At 40.0% G+C, this 22,943-nt stretch overlaps 1 protein-coding gene across 2 annotated transcripts in view; it reads left to right on the top strand.

Annotated features, from left to right (window-relative positions):
• GAREM1 (GRB2 associated regulator of MAPK1 subtype 1) overlaps positions 1-22,943 on the top strand; it is a 208,741-nt gene that overhangs the window by 149,841 nt on the left and 35,957 nt on the right. For both annotated transcript variants that reach the window (XM_041744753.1, XM_041744745.1), the window contains exon 3: positions 8,978-9,108. In XM_041744753.1, the coding sequence (XP_041600687.1) occupies positions 8,978-9,108 (131 nt within the window). The remainder of the gene's footprint in view (positions 1-8,977; positions 9,109-22,943) is intronic.

Genomic DNA, 22,943 nt, shown 5'->3' with positions numbered 1-22,943 from the left:
CTTAATGTTGGTGGCCTGTTTCTGAAAGAGATAAGAGGGGAATATATGTATTCATTCATTCACTATTTAATAAGCACCTACTGTATGCCATGTGTGGTGCAGTGCTGGGGGTGCCACACTGAATAACATAGACATGGTCATGGCATTTCAACATTCCACATTTCCTTTTTCTTAGCCATTTCTGCTCATTTTAGTTATTCTAAGGTTGCTTTGGTGTTCTGATGCCATTTTTGTTGCTTTTACTTTCTTTTCTGTTTTATCACTTTGCACCAATTTGTGCAATGTTTTTCTGCTCCCAGAATGAAGGAAATGCCAGTAGCATGTTGTTCTCATGAGTTATGAGCCCACAGATGGATACTAGAGAGGCCTCAGCTCTCATTCCATTTCTTTTTATTTACACACATAAAGTTGACCACTGTGCTGAAGGGGTGGTGAACAGTAAAACCTGAGCTATGAAAGATTTACCACAGTCCGTGCTCATTAGCAGCAATGATGAGGACCCGGGAAGCATGAATCACAGGGACCCCCATCTGCGCCAGTGGCATGGAACTTATTTTCCACTCATCCTTGACCATAACTTCTCAGCCAGTAACAAACATGATGGACCTGAATTTGACCACCTCTAACTCTACCTGTTGTTTCTATGCATCTCAGCATTATTGCTGTCTCTTCTTAATTAACATCCATTTTCATTTCTGACAAATGACCTTTTCCCTCCAAGTAAAGAAGAATGTGTCATAGCCTCGATAGCATCCTACGGGTACCAGAAACTTAAATGCCTCCAGGACTCAGAGCCTCTTAACTATATGCTTAATACCTCATCCATTCTGAGGTCAATCACTGATGATCTTAAAAGACATACCCACTGAAATGGGTATTTTCTGGATAATGGTTACTTCTTGTCAACATATACTAATTATGCAATGTAATTTTAGAAACTATACCGTGAAAGCAGTACAGTTAATACCAATCCTTGCTCTTTAAATACTATCGTAAATTTAGTTAAGATGTGCGTGCCATTGGTGTTGAGTTAGTTCCTGCAAGTTTCTGGGTTCTGCAGATAGAACAATTCTCAAAATGGAGACATTTTATGAAATCATCAAAGCTGTTGAAAAACAATGCAGTTTCCTCCCTCTCCGGGACCAGAGTTTGACAGTAACATCTCAGAACAGATGTTTCGATGATCTCCAAATGTTTTTATTTGGTGGCACAAAGACTCTGTTATTCATGAAATGGTCTGTTAAAAAATTAGTTCCTTCGTGTGGGGGTTGTGGGAATATGTGCTATGTAAATCGATTTCACATTTTGGCAGGGAGCTGGCTCTTCACTCTTTAGATTGTCTCCAGGCTTTGACTCTGACAGGCCATAGCAGAGTCTCAGAGAATATGGTAATGCAAGAGCTCAGCATCTTTCCCAGAGTACTTAAAGTTGACTCATCTGCGAGCATCATATTCTTTTGTAAACGAAGAGGAGCTTAGTAAAAATTCGTAGAAAATTGGTCTTGTAAAATACAGTGAAAGAATGTAGCCACTCATGTTTGCTGGTGGTCATTTGAACTCTTCTCATACAGTCCACTTCTGCAGCTTACACTTTTTCATTTTAGACTCCTATCGAAAAGAAAAACTACTATTCTAAGATAAACATGGGTCAACTTAGGATGTGTACCTTATGAAAGACCTCAGTGCTGGAGTACAGGGACGGGTCATTGTCATTCTGATGTCCTGTCCTCTTGCCACGACCCTGATCCATACTTTGCATTCTTTCCAGTGGGACAGAGATCTGCAAACTGTGCAGCCTGAGGCCCAAGTCTGACCTTCTACCTGATTTTGTAAATAAAGTTTGGTTGGAACACAGCTGTTCCAGTTTTAGTTCAATGTCATCTATGATTGCTTTCCAGAGACATCACCAGAGAGGAGTAGTTGCAACTGAGACCATTCAGATTACTTAAAAATAAAATCTTAAAAAAAAAATAAATTTGGTATATTTAGATTCTGAAGGCATTTGTGGGGTATAAGAAATGTAAAATCATTAAACATAGGATCAGGAAAATGCTTAAAATAATATATGTATACAAAGAAACATAGAAACTAAAATCTTCCAGAACATTCTGAAGGAACTATATGGAAGAAAGGACAAAGAAGTCAGCTGACTGTTAGATACCCAATGAACAGTTAAAAGAATGAATGAAAGGAGTCTATTTTTCTGATGTATAATATGTTCAAATGTTAAAACATTTGGTCATTTTTAGCTGTTCTTTTTATTATTTTTCTTTCATCTGTGTATGTTAATCGGTCTTAGAGTAGTTCTCTTATAAGTGTTCCCATGTTTATGTGATTCTAAGTTCTTTCTGTTCAACATAGGTGGCACACACCTGTGAGACTAGAAGTTTAGAATTTATTCAGCTGAGAGGCACCTTGGGCTCAATTGGTTGAGCATCCACCTCTTGCTTTCCACTTGGGTCATGATCTCAGGGTGGTGAGATAGAGCCCCAAGTGGGGCTCTGTCCTCAGTGAGAGGCTACTTGAGATTTTTGCTCTCTGCCTCTCCCCTTGCTCATGCTCACTCGCGCTCTCCCTCTGAAATAAAATCTTTAAGAAAAAAATATTCAACTAAATATTGACACAACCACCATACCAAAGATGATTATTCATTTGGTCCATAAGCCAGAATATATCTGAGGCAACTTCTAGTATAAGATCACAGACACCATAGAAAAAGAACAAAATAATTGCTTAAAGGTCAAGCCCCCAATTTGGCAGAGCAGAAAAATAATATTAAGAGGGACAGAGGTAGTTCTATCAGTAATCTCAGGCTCTATTATATGAACCAAATTATCAGCAATCATGATAAACAGGGCAAGGAAAACAAAGGATAGGAATTCGAAAGCTCTTATTTTATGAGAGGAAACATTCTATTTTGTCAGGAGACACTTTTTTTTTTTCCTTGAGAAGACCCTGTCACCCAATATAGGACTCGAACAATGTCCACAATTTTAAGGGAATGCAGAGATGTTCTGGACCTACGCTGACACAGCTACTACTAGCCCCGTGTGGCTGTTGAATGCTTACAGTGTGGCTAGTGTGAATGGAGATGTGCCCCAGTGTAAAACAGATACAGGATTTTAAAGACCTAATACAAGGGATAATAATAATAATAATGACAATACAAAAAAGAAGATAAAATATCTCATTAGCAGTTCTCTTATTTAGATGTATTGGTTTAAATAAAACATTAAAATTAATGTCACCTCCTTTTTACTTTTTTAATATGGCTACTAGAAAATACATGGTTGCATGTGTCGCTCATACTATATTTCCGTTAGGCAGCACTAATTCTAAAGGCTGATGTCTCATTTGATTCAGAAGAGTGAGGGTGCAGTGGCATACCCTTGGCCTCTGAATGCATTTCTGAAGGGATGGAATGGAATTTAGTATAGGCATGTGTGCTTTCAGGTCATATCTTAGCTCAGAGATTGAACATCTGCGGACCACTTAATGGCTGTTTGGCATACATGCAGATCCTCCTATCCCATTAGGAAAATTTTTCTAAAATACTGATCACAAATTTAAACTAAAGTATTATGAACTCATGGAAAGATGGTATCATTCGTAGGTTTTCATAAACTATTTACCTGGTTTAATGACAGTTTGAATTGTATTCAGATTACAAATCTACAATTTATTTTCCTATTCTTCTAACAGATTATTACAGAAACTGGAAATGTTGGCAGAAATTGGTATCTTTGTCAGATGGTTCTGGACATTCTAACCAAATGGACCTATAAATTTGAGTTCTCACTGAAAATGACTTTTGTGCTCCTGTATATTACATTCTAATGCTCAAACATTGTCTGTTTCATCCTGGAAGATAACCTCAACTGCTTATCTAATCTATTCTTTGGTTGAATTGGTTCCTAAAAAGTATTACCTGAGGGTCTGTGCACTTTTCAGAAAATATTTTTTAAGTAGACCAGTAACACAACATAGCTTTCTTTCCCTGATGAGTGAAAACATTCTGCTAATGTTCAGAAACAGACAAACCTTGCATATAGTCATGCAGTTCACCTTTTATTTATAACTTTGAAAACTTGTAGTTACTAATATGTTGCTTCATTGTTTGCTAGTCTTGGGACTAAAGTAATTTTCTTCTGTCTTTTGTTCAATGAACATTTATTAAATGTCTATTGCATGCGAGGTATTATGTTTCCCTGAGTTCAGACATGTTGAATTTGGTGTTAATGAAACTCAAAAGTATAAATATCAGGGTCATGAGATCAAGCCCTATGTCTGGCTCCAAGCTCAGAGAGGAGACTGCTAAAGTTTCTCCTTCTCCCCTGGCCCCTCCCCACTCTTGCTCGTGTTTTCATGCTCCCTCTCTCTCATTCTCTCTAAAATAAATAAATAAATCTCTAAGGAAAAAAAAGAATACTCACTGCTGGCAAGATTGTAGTCCAACTAGGACCTTCTTCCATTCTGCACATAGAAAAAATATAAATTGACTACCAATAGAAATATAAATTGGTTTAGATATTTTGGAAAGCAGGATAGTCAGGCATGTTAAACACAAAGGATTGTATGATGTCCTTTGCTTTAGTCATCCTGCGCTAGAAAATGTATCCCACAAGAGCAAGCCAGAAAGGAGAAAAGAAAAATCTCTGTGCATCTTGAAAACTTCCAGAAAGGGAGCCGAGGGTTGCTAAATGGTTAGTTGTGCTAAGTATTGAAAATCCTCTCAGTCACTCCTCACTGCAGCCTCTGCAGCCTTTTGAACTGTCTCCATTTTACAGGTGAGGAAACAAAGCTCAGGTGGATTAGTCATTTGTATTCTAAAATCTGTCAGCGGCAGAGTTTGCCCTAAGTTAGCCTTAGCCTAACTCAGCTTCATTTTGTAAAAACAGAAAAATAGTCAAATCCATTATGAAATGTGATGCAAACATTCTAAGTGTAGTCGCGTGGGGGAATGTCAGAAAATACAGGGAGATGAAACTGGAGATACTCCATAATTATGAAGAATTTGTAGGGATCCCTGGGTGGCACAGCGGTTTGGCGCCTGCCTTTGGCCTGGGGCGCGATCCTGGAGACCTGGGATCGAGTCCCACATCGGGCTCCCTGCATGGAGCCTGCTTCTCTCTCTGCCTGTGTCTCTGCCTCTCTGTCTCTCTCTGTGTGACTATCATGAATAAATAAATAAAATCTTTAAAAAAAAAAGAACTTGTACAAAGAACAAGTAGTTTAGAGACAAATGAGAAGTTTAATTTGTTATGGAGGTAGAATCTGTTTAAGTAAGTAGTACTGATATTGCTTTAATTTCTTAAAATTTTTAATAACTGTGTTATTTTTTGTGAAAGGTATAATCTGACATATTGGCTGTATTTTTAAATGTTTCGCTCATACTCCTCCATATTTCTAAAAGGTGTATGACCTGTTCCACCATATCTAGGTGCATCCTCTACGTTGTCCTTGTCGCCCATCCCTTAACTGCTGAAAACTCTCCCTTCAAGGTCCATCACCAGCAAAATCCCTATGTCCTTAGACTCTTCTCTGAAATTACATTCACCTTGTTAAATCCTAAGCTGGTATGCCCTGAAAACACCACTTCCCTGAAGCCCTCTCAGGTGGCAGCTCCATTTGTTCCTCCAAAGTTGAAGAGATGTAAGTGTTCTCTGTGTTCCTCACTGCTCCCTTGACCATTCCATCTCTCCCCTCCCTAGAAACTCTCAGCTTTAATCTCTCGTCCTCAGACTCTCACCTGTTACTGCATCTACTGCACTTAGGATCCCTCCTCATTTCTCCATAATTTTCACTCCTGCTTCATTGCCTTCCCCTCTAGCATTCCTTCTCTCTTCATTCTTGGGGATTTCAGTGCATACACATATGATGCTTCTAATACCCCTGGCCTCTTAGTTTCTCTAGCTTCTCATTACTTCAACCTTTACCCCCATGGTTGCCTCCTAGATGGCATCATCACCAGCCACCATGTATTTCCATTATCTCAAATTGCATGCCTGCCACTCTGACCTCTCCTCTGCCTGACACTTGAGGTCACTCGCTCCAGAAATTCAACTCCACCAGAACCCACTATCCATTGATTCGCTACTTTTCACCCTTATTCCTCCCTCCCAAGATGTTGGGTCCAGCTCAGGTTCCACAGACAGTCATTATATTTGCTTTCTTGCATACATCCTGCCTCCTCTGCCCCCTCCTTCAGGCCTCATACTCACTTGGCAGGATTACAGTCCTGGTAGGATCCAAATCTCTGCCCACTCTGTGCCAGCCCCTGTGTGTTGCACATTGGGTTTCACTCTTAATTCATGATCATGATCCTCAAGTGGAAACTGGCAACTGTCCAGCAGTCATGGTGTGTCATCTATTCCCAGTGGATTTTTCTACAGTCTTCTCCTCTTCCCTTAGCCCTCCTACACCTTGTCTCTCAATCTTATAAGTTATGCTTTCCTTCCAACTTTTGCTGGAAATATTGAAGCAATAAAGGAGAGCTTCCACCAGCTTCCACTGAGCTCTCACAGGTGAGCTCCCACTGAGGGCCAGCCCCTCCACTTCTGATTCCCCTCTGCTGCCCACAAACATCCCCTGTTGGTCACTCCCATCAGTAGCCATCGTATTAAGGAAGACAAAAACACTCCCTTGATCGTGCTCTCTTCAGTTACCACTTTGTGTCTCTACCCGTTCAGAGCAAAACTCCCCAGACGTCACCTGCTGTCCATTCCTGTTATTCCCACTTCTCCCTTCTCAGTCTCTCTTAAATCCAGCTCTGTCAGGCTCAACCCCAACTGTTCCATTGCTTCTGTTGAAGTCCTCAGTTAAATATACAAGTTGCTAAACCTGACAGTTGCCAGCTCATTTTGGAGTCCTGTAAGCAGCATGTGACATTACTCTTGCTCCTTGAAGTGCTTGAATCACTGGCTTCTTGAATGCACCCCTTCTGGACTTGCATCTTACTCCCCCAGCCATTCTTTCTTAGTCTCTTGGGACTCAAACCTTAGCCTTCTTCTTTGTCTATACTTAAGCCCATGCTCATCATCATTAAAGTGCCATGGCTTTAAAGATCATTTGTGTGCTGATGACTCCTAGACTTACTGTCTTAGCCAGACATCTCTCTGAGCTCCACACACATGTTCATCTAAGAGCTTTTGGGATATCTCTGTATGCCCAGTAGATATCTCAGACTGAACCCCTGATCTTACCCGCATCTGTCCAGATCTGCTTCCTTCAGCTGCTTGGTTCAAATTCGTAACGCCTTCTCACCTTTTCCAAACCCTTGCCATCTCACTCTTGGACTGTTATAGGAGCCTCATAACTGTTGTTTGCCTCTGCACCTTGCACTGTCACAATGTGTTCTCGAAAGAGCAGCCAGGGTGGTCCTTCTATAACATTGGTTAGGTCACCTCTTCACACATACCTCCTGGCAGCTCTCCATCCCACTCAGATAAAGAGCTACAAGTCTTCAAAGCTATACAAAATCTGACCGTGGGTTATTTCTCAGACTTTCTCTTCCCTCTTAACCTTTCACTCACCCCACTCCAGCCACACTGATAGCATGCCAAGTGGGCAGCCACCTGTGTCCACCTGCAGGTCTTTGCCTGGACTATTGCCTGTGATTAGAATTCTGAGAACATACCTCCCAGTGACATCAAAGGCCACCTTCTCGGCCATACTACTCTGGCCCTACTACCCTACATTCTCTATCCCTTCACTAGCTCTATTAATAATATTTCTTTTATCCTGACCTATTATATACCTAGTCATTTATTGTATTTATCATTGTCTCCTGCTACAATGTAAGATTCTGGAAGATAGAGGTTTTTATCTGGCCTATTTATTGACTTCTCACCAGCATCTAGGGTAATGTCTCCCCCTGATAGATGCTAAAAATAAATAAATAAATAAATAAATAAATAAATAAATAAATAAATAAATATCCTGAGAATATGAATGAAAGTTTCCCTATTTCTGCCTGATGCCCCAGAGACACATGCTGAGAGGTCTACCTCATTGTAGCTTTTAAGTCCTTCTCCAGTGTTATATTGAAAACAATGTTCAAAAAAAGCCCACCAAGAAACATTACATCTTTGGCTTGATTACATAGGGTCTTTTATTCTAAACTGAAAACTCCTTTGGAATGGAGCAGAAGTGTCATAAATATTGAGAATATATTAACAATAATAGATCCTTGAAATTTTTAGGAGTACATTCAAATCTCCCAAATTATGGCTACCATGATGGTATATTCTCTCCTGAACTTCATACAGAGCAATAAAAAAAGAACGAAGCCACATGTTGCTCCAGATGCCAGTGAGCCTCATCTCCAGGCTCACTCATTGGGAGGAGGCTCATCCCCTGGCCCAGTCTAGCTCTGCTCAGGCTTCACAGTTGCACGGCAACAACACCACAAATTATAGCAGCTCACAAGCTCTCAGCATTGCCCACATATTGTTGAAAGCAAGAATATCAGTTCTGTGAGAGCCAGAGGTCCGCTCTCTTATTTGATTCTACCTGCGAAACTTTTAGATACTAATTTTTTTAAAAATTAGCTCCTCCAGGTCGCTCAGCCTTCATTTTAGAATATCACACATGTGGGCGTTTATAATAACTAAACGACAAGGTGATTACTGTGAAGAACAAAATAAGCAATCATTTGTCACAGAGTAAGTTTCCACTCTGAGAACAAATTACAAATACTCATCCATTCAGTTTGATTTTGGTTAGCTGGCAATAAACTCTTGATGTGAACAAAAGATGAAAAAGAAAAAGTATATGTTTGTTTTTCGTTTTTAAACTGATTTTTCGATATATATTCTAGTTGAAGAAAACCTTGTGCCCTGGTAACTTTTTCATCCAATGATAATGATCAGAAGCCTTCAACAAATAAGAGTGGGAGTGAGGAAAGGGGATGCTGTCGCCACGATGACAGCTGTCCAGCATAAACATCTCATATCTCTTCTGTTTATCATGTGTTTTAGGGCAATTCAAGCTGCTGGAACAAGACCGAGATATAAAGGAACCAGTGCAATATTTCAACAGTGTGGAGGAGGTGGCTAAAGCATTTCCGGAACGCGTATACGTCATGGAGGAAATAACGTTCAACGTGAAGGTAGTTCTAGAAGAACCAAATATTTATCCTCACTGAAATCATATAACTCTCAGGTCATTATGTATACAGCTCCCCTTTGTGCCTCATAGGAGAGTTCCATCCCCCTAATGGGTTAGTGTCAAGAGACCAAAACTGGTCTTTTTGAGAACTACATGTGCTGTAGCTGACCTGACTCTCCAACAGGTTACCATGTTAACATTATCTTGTGCTAGAACAACTGTCAAGGCAGGTCTAAAGATTTTCTTTTTAATTTGCAGTTTATTCTCTAATATGTAACAGTTGTTTGGCCCCTCTTCTGTGAGGCTGAATGCTCCACTTGTGAGAACAAGCAGAAGACACTGGACACCACTAATACCGCACATTTATTTATTTTTTAAAGATTTTATTTATTCATTCATGAAAGACAGAGAGAAACAGAGAGAGAGAGAGAGGCAGAGACACAGGCAGAGGGAGAAGCAAGCTCCATGCAGGGAGCCTGATGTGGGACTCGATCCCGGGTCTCCAGGTTCACGCCCTAGGCCAAAGGCAGATGCTCAACCACTGAGCCATCCATGTGTCCCAAATACCGCACATTTAAAGAAAAAGAGAAACTTCCAGAGTATGCCCTGACATCAACCCAGACGCATTTCATCCTTTGCAGACTATCTCTATCAATACATGAAGGGAAAATTGATGGGTAGAATGTTGCCCATAGGTATTTATCGATCTTTGTTCATCAGATGAAAGCTCAGTAATGTTTATTGTGCTGTTTTTGTTTTACATTCTTAAAGGGACAGTTGTATCCCCAGCTCCAGAGTGAGTGAACTCCTTTGGCTAGACTTGCTATGGAAGAGGGATTTACCAGAGAAGCAGTGTCACCGAGGCTCAAGCTTTTTGCCTATAAATCTGCTGTGTTTTCTTCAGCAACATGCACAATTATGCTACAACATTCTAGAAAGTGTTCACATTGAAAGCATTAACCTCATTTCAGCAGGAAGTCCAACTAAGTCATATTCTGTAAACATTTCAATATTTTGGGGGCAAGATGCCTGCTTGTTAGAAATCCACTCTATGTGAAAAACAGACTGCTGGGTATCTTGGTCCAAGAATGCAACAGTGTCTTTGTGGATGAGTCACTCCACCCACACTCCTCAGGAAAGGGGGAAATGCCTAAGACAGCCTCTTTATTGGAGCAACAGTTCTGCCCATTTGATTGGTGAAGCCAAGTCATCCTTCCAGTTCTAGAATAGAGCTGCTATAGTCCACTTTCTTTGCTTTTATTGGTAAAATGGGTAAATTTTGTGCACTATTACATTCTTTACTATCTAAATTATGCTTGTATTCAAAAATATTTAGAACTTCTAAGCCCTTCAATAGCTTAGTCTAAGAGTCCTCAAGACAACTTGAACTTACCTTGAAAATTTGTGAAAACATGTTCATTTTTAAACATACCAAGATTTGGGACGCCTGGGTGGCTCAGTGGTTGAGCGGTTGCCTTCAGCTCAGGGCATGATCCCGACTGGTGTCCTGGGATCAAGTTCCACATCACGCTCCCTGTGAGGAGCCTACCTCTCTCCCTCTGCCTGTGTCTCTGCCTCTCTTTGTGTCTCTCATGGACAAATAAATAATATCTTTAAAAACTAAAATAAACATACCAAGATTCGTTGGTCAGAAGTTAATCAAATCCTATTTGATTCTTGTCTTGATAGGATTTAAATCTTTCCTTAAATCTTCTATGTAAAATTAGCTAAATGGAAAAAATTGTTTAGAAAGGAAAGTTAATCTTTAAAAAAAAAAGATTTTATTTATTTGAGAGAGAGAGAGCAAGAGAGAGCATAAGTGGTGGGGAGGGGCAGAGGGAGAGAGAGAAAGGAAACACCCCATGGAGCAGGGAGCCCAAGGTGGGCCTCGATCCCAGGACCTTGAGATTGTGAACTGAGCTGAAGTTAATACTTTTAAACTCTCCTGAGAGAAAACTAATAATTTGCTAATAAATCAAGTGTAAAAATTTTTTTTATGATTTTTTAAAGATTTTATCAAGTATTAAAATTTAATATTGTCTTTTGTGGCATATTGTATTTGTAAAAGATTTTTTTAAATACCTCTAACAGATGTTTTGTGTGTGTGAATTTGTATGAAATCAGCAGTGATTGAAAGAATACTGAAATCAATACAGTTTGTTTTTTTTACAAAATACTATGATTGACTATTTATTCAAACATACCAGATGTTTGAGATGCCATTTAAAAATTCAGCACAGCAGGGAACCTGGGTGGCTAAGTGGTTGAGTGTCTGCCTTCAGCTCAGGTCATGATCCCAGGGTCCTGGGATCGAGTCCTGTATCAGGCTCTCCACAGGGAGTCTGCTTCTCCTTCTGCCTGTCTCTCTCTCTCTCTCTCTCTCTGTCTCTGTCTCTCGTGAATAAATAAATATTTTTTTAAAAGAATCAGCACAGCAATGTGAATATATTTAATTAACACTACTGACCTATATACTTAAAAATGGTTAAAGTAATATATTTTAAATGTATACTGCCACAGTTTTTCTAAAAAAAAAGAAAAAAGCCAAAGAAAGGTTCAAAGGCACAGACAAATGGGTAAGTGTATGGAATACAAGTTTACAGCATCCATAGAACTGACTGGACTTGGATTGACTTCCTATGCTATGCATACATAAATATTTAATACCTCTAGTCTATTACTTATAAAGTTTTAATATGCTATCACATCCATCCAGCATTAATCATGAAGACATCGTTCAATTATATTCAAAGAATTGATCAATGAACCTCAGGAAATTTGTACAAAGAAATACACAGAAGTCTGTGTGCTTAGTGAATAAACACCTGGGATCGAGTCCCACATCGGGCTCCCTGCATGGAGCCTGCTTCTCTCTCTGCCTGTGTCTCTGCCTCTCTGTCTCTCTCTGTGTGACTATCATGAATAAATAAATAAAATCTTTAAAAAAAAAAGAACTTGTACAAAGAACAAGTAGTTTAGAGACAAATGAGAAGTTTAATTTGTTATGGAGGTAGAATCTGTTTAAGTAAGTAGTACTGATATTGCTTTAATTTCTTAAAATTTTTAATAACTGTGTTATTTTTTGTGAAAGGTATAATCTGACATATTGGCTGTATTTTTAAATGTTTCGCTCATACTCCTCCATATTTCTAAAAGGTGTATGACCTGTTCCACCATATCTAGGTGCATCCTCTACGTTGTCCTTGTCGCCCATCCCTTAACTGCTGAAAACTCTCCCTTCAAGGTCCATCACCAGCAAAATCCCTATGTCCTTAGACTCTTCTCTGAAATTACATTCACCTTGTTAAATCCTAAGCTGGTATGCCCTGAAAACACCACTTCCCTGAAGCCCTCTCAGGTGGCAGCTCCATTTGTTCCTCCAAAGTTGAAGAGATGTAAGTGTTCTCTGTGTTCCTCACTGCTCCCTTGACCATTCCATCTCTCCCCTCCCTAGAAACTCTCAGCTTTAATCTCTCGTCCTCAGACTCTCACCTGTTACTGCATCTACTGCACTTAGGATCCCTCCTCATTTCTCCATAATTTTCACTCCTGCTTCATTGCCTTCCCCTCTAGCATTCCTTCTCTCTTCATTCTTGGGGATTTCAGTGCATACACATATGATGCTTCTAATACCCCTGGCCTCTTAGTTTCTCTAGCTTCTCATTACTTCAACCTTTACCCCCATGGTTGCCTCCTAGATGGCATCATCACCAGCCACCATGTATTTCCATTATCTCAAATTGCATGCCTGCCACTCTGACCTCTCCTCTGCCTGACACTTGAGGTCACTCGCTCCAGAAATTCAACTCCACCAGAACCCACTATCCATTGATTCGCTACTTTTCACCCTTATTCCTCCCTCCCAAGATGTTGGGTCCAGCTCAGGTTCCACAGACAGTCATTATATTTGCTTTCTTGCATACATCCTGCCTCCTCTGCCCCCTCCTTCAGGCCTCATACTCACTTGGCAGGATTACAGTCCTGGTAGGATCCAAATCTCTGCCCACTCTGTGCCAGCCCCTGTGTGTTGCACATTGGGTTTCACTCTTAATTCATGATCATGATCCTCAAGTGGAAACTGGCAACTGTCCAGCAGTCATGGTGTGTCATCTATTCCCAGTGGATTTTTCTACAGTCTTCTCCTCTTCCCTTAGCCCTCCTACACCTTGTCTCTCAATCTTATAAGTTATGCTTTCCTTCCAACTTTTGCTGGAAATATTGAAGCAATAAAGGAGAGCTTCCACCAGCTTCCACTGAGCTCTCACAGGTGAGCTCCCACTGAGGGCCAGCCCCTCCACTTCTGATTCCCCTCTGCTGCCCACAAACATCCCCTGTTGGTCACTCCCATCAGTAGCCATCGTATTAAGGAAGACAAAAACACTCCCTTGATCGTGCTCTCTTCAGTTACCACTTTGTGTCTCTACCCGTTCAGAGCAAAACTCCCCAGACGTCACCTGCTGTCCATTCCTGTTATTCCCACTTCTCCCTTCTCAGTCTCTCTTAAATCCAGCTCTGTCAGGCTCAACCCCAACTGTTCCATTGCTTCTGTTGAAGTCCTCAGTTAAATATACAAGTTGCTAAACCTGACAGTTGCCAGCTCATTTTGGAGTCCTGTAAGCAGCATGTGACATTACTCTTGCTCCTTGAAGTGCTTGAATCACTGGCTTCTTGAATGCACCCCTTCTGGACTTGCATCTTACTCCCCCAGCCATTCTTTCTTAGTCTCTTGGGACTCAAACCTTAGCCTTCTTCTTTGTCTATACTTAAGCCCATGCTCATCATCATTAAAGTGCCATGGCTTTAAAGATCATTTGTGTGCTGATGACTCCTAGACTTACTGTCTTAGCCAGACATCTCTCTGAGCTCCACACACATGTTCATCTAAGAGCTTTTGGGATATCTCTGTATGCCCAGTAGATATCTCAGACTGAACCCCTGATCTTACCCGCATCTGTCCAGATCTGCTTCCTTCAGCTGCTTGGTTCAAATTCGTAACGCCTTCTCACCTTTTCCAAACCCTTGCCATCTCACTCTTGGACTGTTATAGGAGCCTCATAACTGTTGTTTGCCTCTGCACCTTGCACTGTCACAATGTGTTCTCGAAAGAGCAGCCAGGGTGGTCCTTCTATAACATTGGTTAGGTCACCTCTTCACACATACCTCCTGGCAGCTCTCCATCCCACTCAGATAAAGAGCTACAAGTCTTCAAAGCTATACAAAATCTGACCGTGGGTTATTTCTCAGACTTTCTCTTCCCTCTTAACCTTTCACTCACCCCACTCCAGCCACACTGATAGCATGCCAAGTGGGCAGCCACCTGTGTCCACCTGCAGGTCTTTGCCTGGACTATTGCCTGTGATTAGAATTCTGAGAACATACCTCCCAGTGACATCAAAGGCCACCTTCTCGGCCATACTACTCTGGCCCTACTACCCTACATTCTCTATCCCTTCACTAGCTCTATTAATAATATTTCTTTTATCCTGACCTATTATATACCTAGTCATTTATTGTATTTATCATTGTCTCCTGCTACAATGTAAGATTCTGGAAGATAGAGGTTTTTATCTGGCCTATTTATTGACTTCTCACCAGCATCTAGGGTAATGTCTCCCCCTGATAGATGCTAAAAATAAATAAATAAATAAATAAATAAATAAATAAATAAATAAATAAATATCCTGAGAATATGAATGAAAGTTTCCCTATTTCTGCCTGATGCCCCAGAGACACATGCTGAGAGGTCTACCTCATTGTAGCTTTTAAGTCCTTCTCCAGTGTTATATTGAAAACAATGTTCAAAAAAAGCCCACCAAGAAACATTACATCTTTGGCTTGATTACATAGGGTCTTTTATTCTAAACTGAAAACTCCTTTGGAATGGAGCAGAAGTGTCATAAATATTGAGAATATATTAACAATAATAGATCCTTGAAATTTTTAGGAGTACATTCAAATCTCCCAAATTATGGCTACCATGATGGTATATTCTCTCCTGAACTTCATACAGAGCAATAAAAAAAGAACGAAGCCACATGTTGCTCCAGATGCCAGTGAGCCTCATCTCCAGGCTCACTCATTGGGAGGAGGCTCATCCCCTGGCCCAGTCTAGCTCTGCTCAGGCTTCACAGTTGCACGGCAACAACACCACAAATTATAGCAGCTCACAAGCTCTCAGCATTGCCCACATATTGTTGAAAGCAAGAATATCAGTTCTGTGAGAGCCAGAGGTCCGCTCTCTTATTTGATTCTACCTGCGAAACTTTTAGATACTAATTTTTTTAAAAATTAGCTCCTCCAGGTCGCTCAGCCTTCATTTTAGAATATCACACATGTGGGCGTTTATAATAACTAAACGACAAGGTGATTACTGTGAAGAACAAAATAAGCAATCATTTGTCACAGAGTAAGTTTCCACTCTGAGAACAAATTACAAATACTCATCCATTCAGTTTGATTTTGGTTAGCTGGCAATAAACTCTTGATGTGAACAAAAGATGAAAAAGAAAAAGTATATGTTTGTTTTTCGTTTTTAAACTGATTTTTCGATATATATTCTAGTTGAAGAAAACCTTGTGCCCTGGTAACTTTTTCATCCAATGATAATGATCAGAAGCCTTCAACAAATAAGAGTGGGAGTGAGGAAAGGGGATGCTGTCGCCACGATGACAGCTGTCCAGCATAAACATCTCATATCTCTTCTGTTTATCATGTGTTTTAGGGCAATTCAAGCTGCTGGAACAAGACCGAGATATAAAGGAACCAGTGCAATATTTCAACAGTGTGGAGGAGGTGGCTAAAGCATTTCCGGAACGCGTATACGTCATGGAGGAAATAACGTTCAACGTGAAGGTAGTTCTAGAAGAACCAAATATTTATCCTCACTGAAATCATATAACTCTCAGGTCATTATGTATACAGCTCCCCTTTGTGCCTCATAGGAGAGTTCCATCCCCCTAATGGGTTAGTGTCAAGAGACCAAAACTGGTCTTTTTGAGAACTACATGTGCTGTAGCTGACCTGACTCTCCAACAGGTTACCATGTTAACATTATCTTGTGCTAGAACAACTGTCAAGGCAGGTCTAAAGATTTTCTTTTTAATTTGCAGTTTATTCTCTAATATGTAACAGTTGTTTGGCCCCTCTTCTGTGAGGCTGAATGCTCCACTTGTGAGAACAAGCAGAAGACACTGGACACCACTAATACCGCACATTTATTTATTTTTTAAAGATTTTATTTATTCATTCATGAAAGACAGAGAGAAACAGAGAGAGAGAGAGAGGCAGAGACACAGGCAGAGGGAGAAGCAAGCTCCATGCAGGGAGCCTGATGTGGGACTCGATCCCGGGTCTCCAGGTTCACGCCCTAGGCCAAAGGCAGATGCTCAACCACTGAGCCATCCATGTGTCCCAAATACCGCACATTTAAAGAAAAAGAGAAACTTCCAGAGTATGCCCTGACATCAACCCAGACGCATTTCATCCTTTGCAGACTATCTCTATCAATACATGAAGGGAAAATTGATGGGTAGAATGTTGCCCATAGGTATTTATCGATCTTTGTTCATCAGATGAAAGCTCAGTAATGTTTATTGTGCTGTTTTTGTTTTACATTCTTAAAGGGACAGTTGTATCCCCAGCTCCAGAGTGAGTGAACTCCTTTGGCTAGACTTGCTATGGAAGAGGGATTTACCAGAGAAGCAGTGTCACCGAGGCTCAAGCTTTTTGCCTATAAATCTGCTGTGTTTTCTTCAGCAACATGCACAATTATGCTACAACATTCTAGAAAGTGTTCACATTGAAAGCATTAACCTCATTTCAGCAGGAAGTCCAACTAAGTCATATTCTGTAAACATTTCAATATTTTGGGGGCAAGATGCCTGCTTGTTAGAAATCCACTCTATGTGAAAAACAGACTGCTGGGTATCTTGGTCCAAGAATGCAACAGTGTCTTTGTGGATGAGTCACTCCACCCACACTCCTCAGGAAAGGGGGAAATGCCTAAGACAGCCTCTTTATTGGAGCAACAGTTCTGCCCATTTGATTGGTGAAGCCAAGTCATCCTTCCAGTTCTAGAATAGAGCTGCTATAGTCCACTTTCTTTGCTTTTATTGGTAAAATGGGTAAATTTTGTGCACTATTACATTCTTTACTATCTAAATTATGCTTGTATTCAAAAATATTTAGAACTTCTAAGCCCTTCAATAGCTTAGTCTAAGAGTCCTCAAGACAACTTGAACTTACCTTGAAAATTTGTGAAAACATGTTCATTTTTAAACATACCAAGATTTGGGACGCCTGGGTGGCTCAGTGGTTGAGCGGTTGCCTTCAGCTCAGGGCATGATCCCGACTGGTGTCCTGGGATCAAGTTCCACATCACGCTCCCTGTGAGGAGCCTACCTCTCTCCCTCTGCCTGTGTCTCTGCCTCTCTTTGTGTCTCTCATGGACAAATAAATAATATCTTTAAAAACTAAAATAAACATACCAAGATTCGTTGGTCAGAAGTTAATCAAATCCTATTTGATTCTTGTCTTGATAGGATTTAAATCTTTCCTTAAATCTTCTATGTAAAATTAGCTAAATGGAAAAAATTGTTTAGAAAGGAAAGTTAATCTTTAAAAAAAAAAAAGATTTTATTTATTTGAGAGAGAGAGAGCAAGAGAGAGCATAAGTGGTGGGGAGGGGCAGAGGGAGAGAGAGAAAGGAAACACCCCATGGAGCAGGGAGCCCAAGGTGGGCCTCGATCCCAGGACCTTGAGATTGTGAACTGAGCTGAAGTTAATACTTTTAAACTCTCCTGAGAGAAAACTAATAATTTGCTAATAAATCAAGTGTAAAAATTTTTTTTATGATTTTTTAAAGATTTTATCAAGTATTAAAATTTAATATTGTCTTTTGTGGCATATTGTATTTGTAAAAGATTTTTTTAAATACCTCTAACAGATGTTTTGTGTGTGTGAATTTGTATGAAATCAGCAGTGATTGAAAGAATACTGAAATCAATACAGTTTGTTTTTTTTACAAAATACTATGATTGACTATTTATTCAAACATACCAGATGTTTGAGATGCCATTTAAAAATTCAGCACAGCAGGGAACCTGGGTGGCTAAGTGGTTGAGTGTCTGCCTTCAGCTCAGGTCATGATCCCAGGGTCCTGGGATCGAGTCCTGTATCAGGCTCTCCACAGGGAGTCTGCTTCTCCTTCTGCCTGTCTCTCTCTCTCTCTCTCTCTCTGTCTCTGTCTCTCGTGAATAAATAAATATTTTTTTAAAAGAATCAGCACAGCAATGTGAATATATTTAATTAACACTACTGACCTATATACTTAAAAATGGTTAAAGTAATATATTTTAAATGTATACTGCCACAGTTTTTCTAAAAAAAAAGAAAAAAGCCAAAGAAAGGTTCAAAGGCACAGACAAATGGGTAAGTGTATGGAATACAAGTTTACAGCATCCATAGAACTGACTGGACTTGGATTGACTTCCTATGCTATGCATACATAAATATTTAATACCTCTAGTCTATTACTTATAAAGTTTTAATATGCTATCACATCCATCCAGCATTAATCATGAAGACATCGTTCAATTATATTCAAAGAATTGATCAATGAACCTCAGGAAATTTGTACAAAGAAATACACAGAAGTCTGTGTGCTTAGTGAATAAACACCCAAGAAAACAAATAAACCAAGAAGATTTATGGAAAGATGTTTGAGTACTACCTGGACCTCCCCTCCCCCACACAAACAACATTGGAAGTCATGGTCTGTCAGAATTGATCATAATGGGGGTGCCTGAGTGGCTCAATGGTTAAGCATCTGCCTTTGACTTGGGTTGTGATCCCAGGGTCCTGGGATCGAGTCCCACATCAGGCTCCCCACAGGGAGCCTGCCTCTCCCTCTGCCTGTGTCTCTGCCTGTTTCTTTGTGTCTCTCATGAATAAATAAATAGACTCTTAAAAAAAAAAGAATTGATCATAATATGCATGTGTGCAGTGCTTAATGGGAGAGCTAAGTGCTATTTTGGTTATTGCTTTGCCTGGAAAGGGAGAAAAATAATAAAAAGTAGTACAACAGGGGTACGTGGCCAGCTCAGTTGATAAAGCGTATGACAGTTCAAGACCCATGTTGGACGTAAAGCTTACTTAAAAAAACACAAAAACATATTCATAAGTACAGCTATTATAAATAGTATTAAATAGGCAGTGTTAAATATTACATAAGTATAGATATTATCCAGAAAGCAATTTTTTAAGTGATAGCAGAATTCAGACTTCCTTGCAAAATTTCACCTTTTACTCTCTACTTCAAATAGAGCATAAATTAGACCGAGAGGATAAACAACTAAAGAAATGACTTGCAGCTAAGAATTGGCAGCTAACTGGCATCTTGGGAGTCAAAAGGCACAATTATTATTTGAAAGAAAGAGATAGGTATATATATATGTAGTCATATAAGCTTATAATAATAACAAATAGAAATGAAGCATAGTAACAATATGGAGTAGAACAGAGATGTTGAAAGATTGGGAACTCTATAATGTTGTGAATTTTAAGACTGTTGCAGAATTTTAACTAAAATTTTGATAAATAGGATTAGTACTATTCATAAATTTATTTAAAAATAAGCCATTCTTGGGGCACTTGGCTGGCTCAGTTGGTGGAGTGTGTGACTCTTGATCTTGGGGTCAAGAGTTCAAGCCCCAGTTGGGCATAAAGATTATTTTTTTAAAAAATTAAAAACAAATCATTCCTTTTATCTTGAAGTTAAATATGTCTCTAAAAGATGCCTTGATGTGTTTGAAATTATCTGCCTGATTGCCCCATCATTGATTTAATGCATGAAGTGAATTAATATATGTTAAATGTTTAATTCTTTAACCAGCAAATATATTTTAAGCACCTTCTGTATGTCTAGGCACTGGAAATGAATAGTGAATATGCAAACCCTGGAGATTATCATCAATTGAAGTGGCAGACAATAAATATACAAATAAAAATACTACCTCCAAATAAGGAGATCAAGGAGCAGTTGGGTGTATAAGTTTGGAGCTTGCCGCAGGGAATGGACTTGGGGTATATGTTTGGAGCTCATCAGCTCCTAGATGGCATTTGAAGGCATAGAACTGGCTGAGTTCATCTACATCAATGGTTCTCAATCAGGAGTGATTTTTTTTTTCCTCCCAGGGACATTTGACAATGTCAAGATAAAATTTTGATTGCTACAGCTTGGGGAATGGTGAGTGCTACTGGCTTCAGTGGGCAGAGGACAAGGTTGCTGCTACAAACCCTACAATGCAGGGCACCTGGGGGGCTCAGTGGTTGAATGTCTGCCTTTGGCTCAGGTTGTGATCCCAGGGTCCTGGGATTGAGTCTCGCATCGGGCTCCCAGTGAGGAGCCTTCTTCTCGCTCTGCCTAAATATGTCCAGGCTGCCTGGCTGGTTCAGTTGGGGGAGCGTGTGACTCTTGATCTTGGGGTTGTGAATTTCAGCCTTTCACATCATCTTAGATGTGAAGATTATTTAAATAAATAAACTTCTAAAAACAGACAAAAGTAAATCTAAGTATGTCCATTTGAGTGGGTAACTAAGGTGGTAGGAACAGAAAATGGTAGATGAGATGGTCAAGGAGATGAAAGAATATGTGGACAGGTAGCCGCTTGCTCATCATTTGTGTACATTGGTTCCAATTCCTCCTAAGCAAATAGGATTCAATATTTTTAAAACACAGTCACTTGCCTCTTTCATAGTCTCGTTTATCCATCCAGTTTTTGGTTCCCATGGTGAGAGTTCTGTTTTTATTTACTTGCTTTACTGCATATTTGGTTTTTTTTTTTAAACTTGTTTATTTATTTTAGAGAGAGAGAGCACATGAGCATGGGGGAGGCACAGAGGGAGAAAGAGAGAGAATCTCAGGCAGACTCCCTGCTGAGTATGGAGACCAACTTGGGGCTTGATCTGACAATCCTGAGATCATGACCTGTGCTGAACTCAAAAGTGGGACACCCACAACTGAGCCACCCAGGCTCTCCTGCATATTTGTTTTTAACTGTAATAGGCATTTTCTTTCTTAATTATTTCTTTTAGTTTTTCATCAGCCATCTCTATCATTATGTTTACTTCCAGAGTCAGAAGATGTCCTATTTCAGCTGGCTACCCCATTCCTCTATTTTTAATAAGAAAAATAGCCACACAAACAATTTTTAGGCATGCACCATTTTTTAAATAAGCTGCCGTGAACTAGAGAGTGCATTGGACTGTGTAGTGTAGCTCAGGCTCTGCATCTGGAGCTGAGTTCAGACCCCAGGTCCAGGCATTGGACTATGACCACAGAAAGGTCACTTGACCCGTTGAGTCTAAGGTGTCATCACCTACAAAACAGGGGTGATTCTACCCTCCTCAGACACTTTTAATGAGAGTTAAATGAAGTAATGCACTAAAGTGATTTGCAAGTTGCTAGTATAGGAGTTGGCAAACTACAGCCTTAAGTAAGGTGCCTATTTTGCAAATAAAGTTTTATTGGGATACAGCTGCCCCCTGCATATATGTGTGCAGTGTCTGTGGCTGCTTCCACAACACAACAGAATTGAGTAGTTGCAGCAGAGACCATATGGCACACAAGCCTAATATCATTACTGTCTGGCCCTATAAGAAAGTGTGCCAACCCCTGATTCAGAACATAAAATCATACTAAGTTTTGCCTTTAAAAAAAAAAAAAGTTCCCACCACAGATTATTTCACTTACTCTTTATTTAGTACGTTGTACCCTGGACTTAATATTAAAAACTCAGTACATAGTAACTGTTGTTGTTGTTTCAAAATACCCCTTCACCTCAAATACTTTTTTGGAAACTTATTATACTGGTACCCAGTGAATTATTTCAGATGTCTGCCAGCCTTTTGAACTAAAGCCCAATAATGAGAAATTTTCCCACACATATGCTTTCTGCCATCAAAATAATGACTAACAAATTACGTCTTAATTTCACTTCTGTCTTTACCGAGATGTGAGCAGAGGGAAGAAAAGATGGCCTTCAATTTGACATTGGGTAACTCGCCAGTCTCTGAAAGTGCGTAAGAGGTATTCTGACTTCACGGCTCTCACTCAAAAGCTTTCTGCATTAAAATTAGTGCTCTCAAGTCAGAGAGAGTCCAAATACCCTAATCTGGATGCTATAATGTTGCTATTTTCATTCCAGCTAGTGAGGTCCAAGGTTTCAGCTGTTCCAGCATAGATTTTCCCCAGAGGCAAAATAACAAGTTTGCATTGTCTCAACTGGGGGAAATGCCTTACTGGGGAAGAGTGAGATTTCAGGCCGACCTGGAAAATAGTCACTGCTTCTGCCTACACCAGCCTCTTAACCATGTGGTCTGGGGCAAGAGCTGAGCCCACATTCCTGTCACCTGCATATCAGCTCGTGATTACTGGGTTTGGCACCTGTTTTTGGCAGGGGTGGCAGTGTCTAGCGGCAGAGCTGTCCTAATGGGAGAAGGATTGCAGTGTTGTCTTTTTTTAACAGGAAAAAAAAATCCTGTAAGATTCAGAGAACTCAAATGATGCTGAGCTTCTCAATACTGCAAAACATGACCAAGAATAAAATAAAATATTATAAATAATCCAGCACGGGTAAGGAAGTTTACAGACAAGAGTTTTTATAATCATCATATTTTAGATCTGGAAAGGCCCTTACACACTGCTGAGCCCTACTTCTTCTTTTGACAAATAGAAAACTAAGAAACGGATGTTAGCTGACTTCATTGATTCACACGAAGCCACGAAACTACTTAGCAGCAAAGCCAGGTCTCCTGATTCAGTCAGTTCATCTTTGT

Source organism: Vulpes lagopus, chromosome 1 (genome assembly GCF_018345385.1).
Source record: "Vulpes lagopus strain Blue_001 chromosome 1, ASM1834538v1, whole genome shotgun sequence".
NCBI lineage: Eukaryota > Metazoa > Chordata > Mammalia > Carnivora > Canidae > Vulpes > Vulpes lagopus.
Note: the sequence above shows the minus strand (reverse complement) of the source record. Positions and strands in the feature narration are given on the sequence as shown.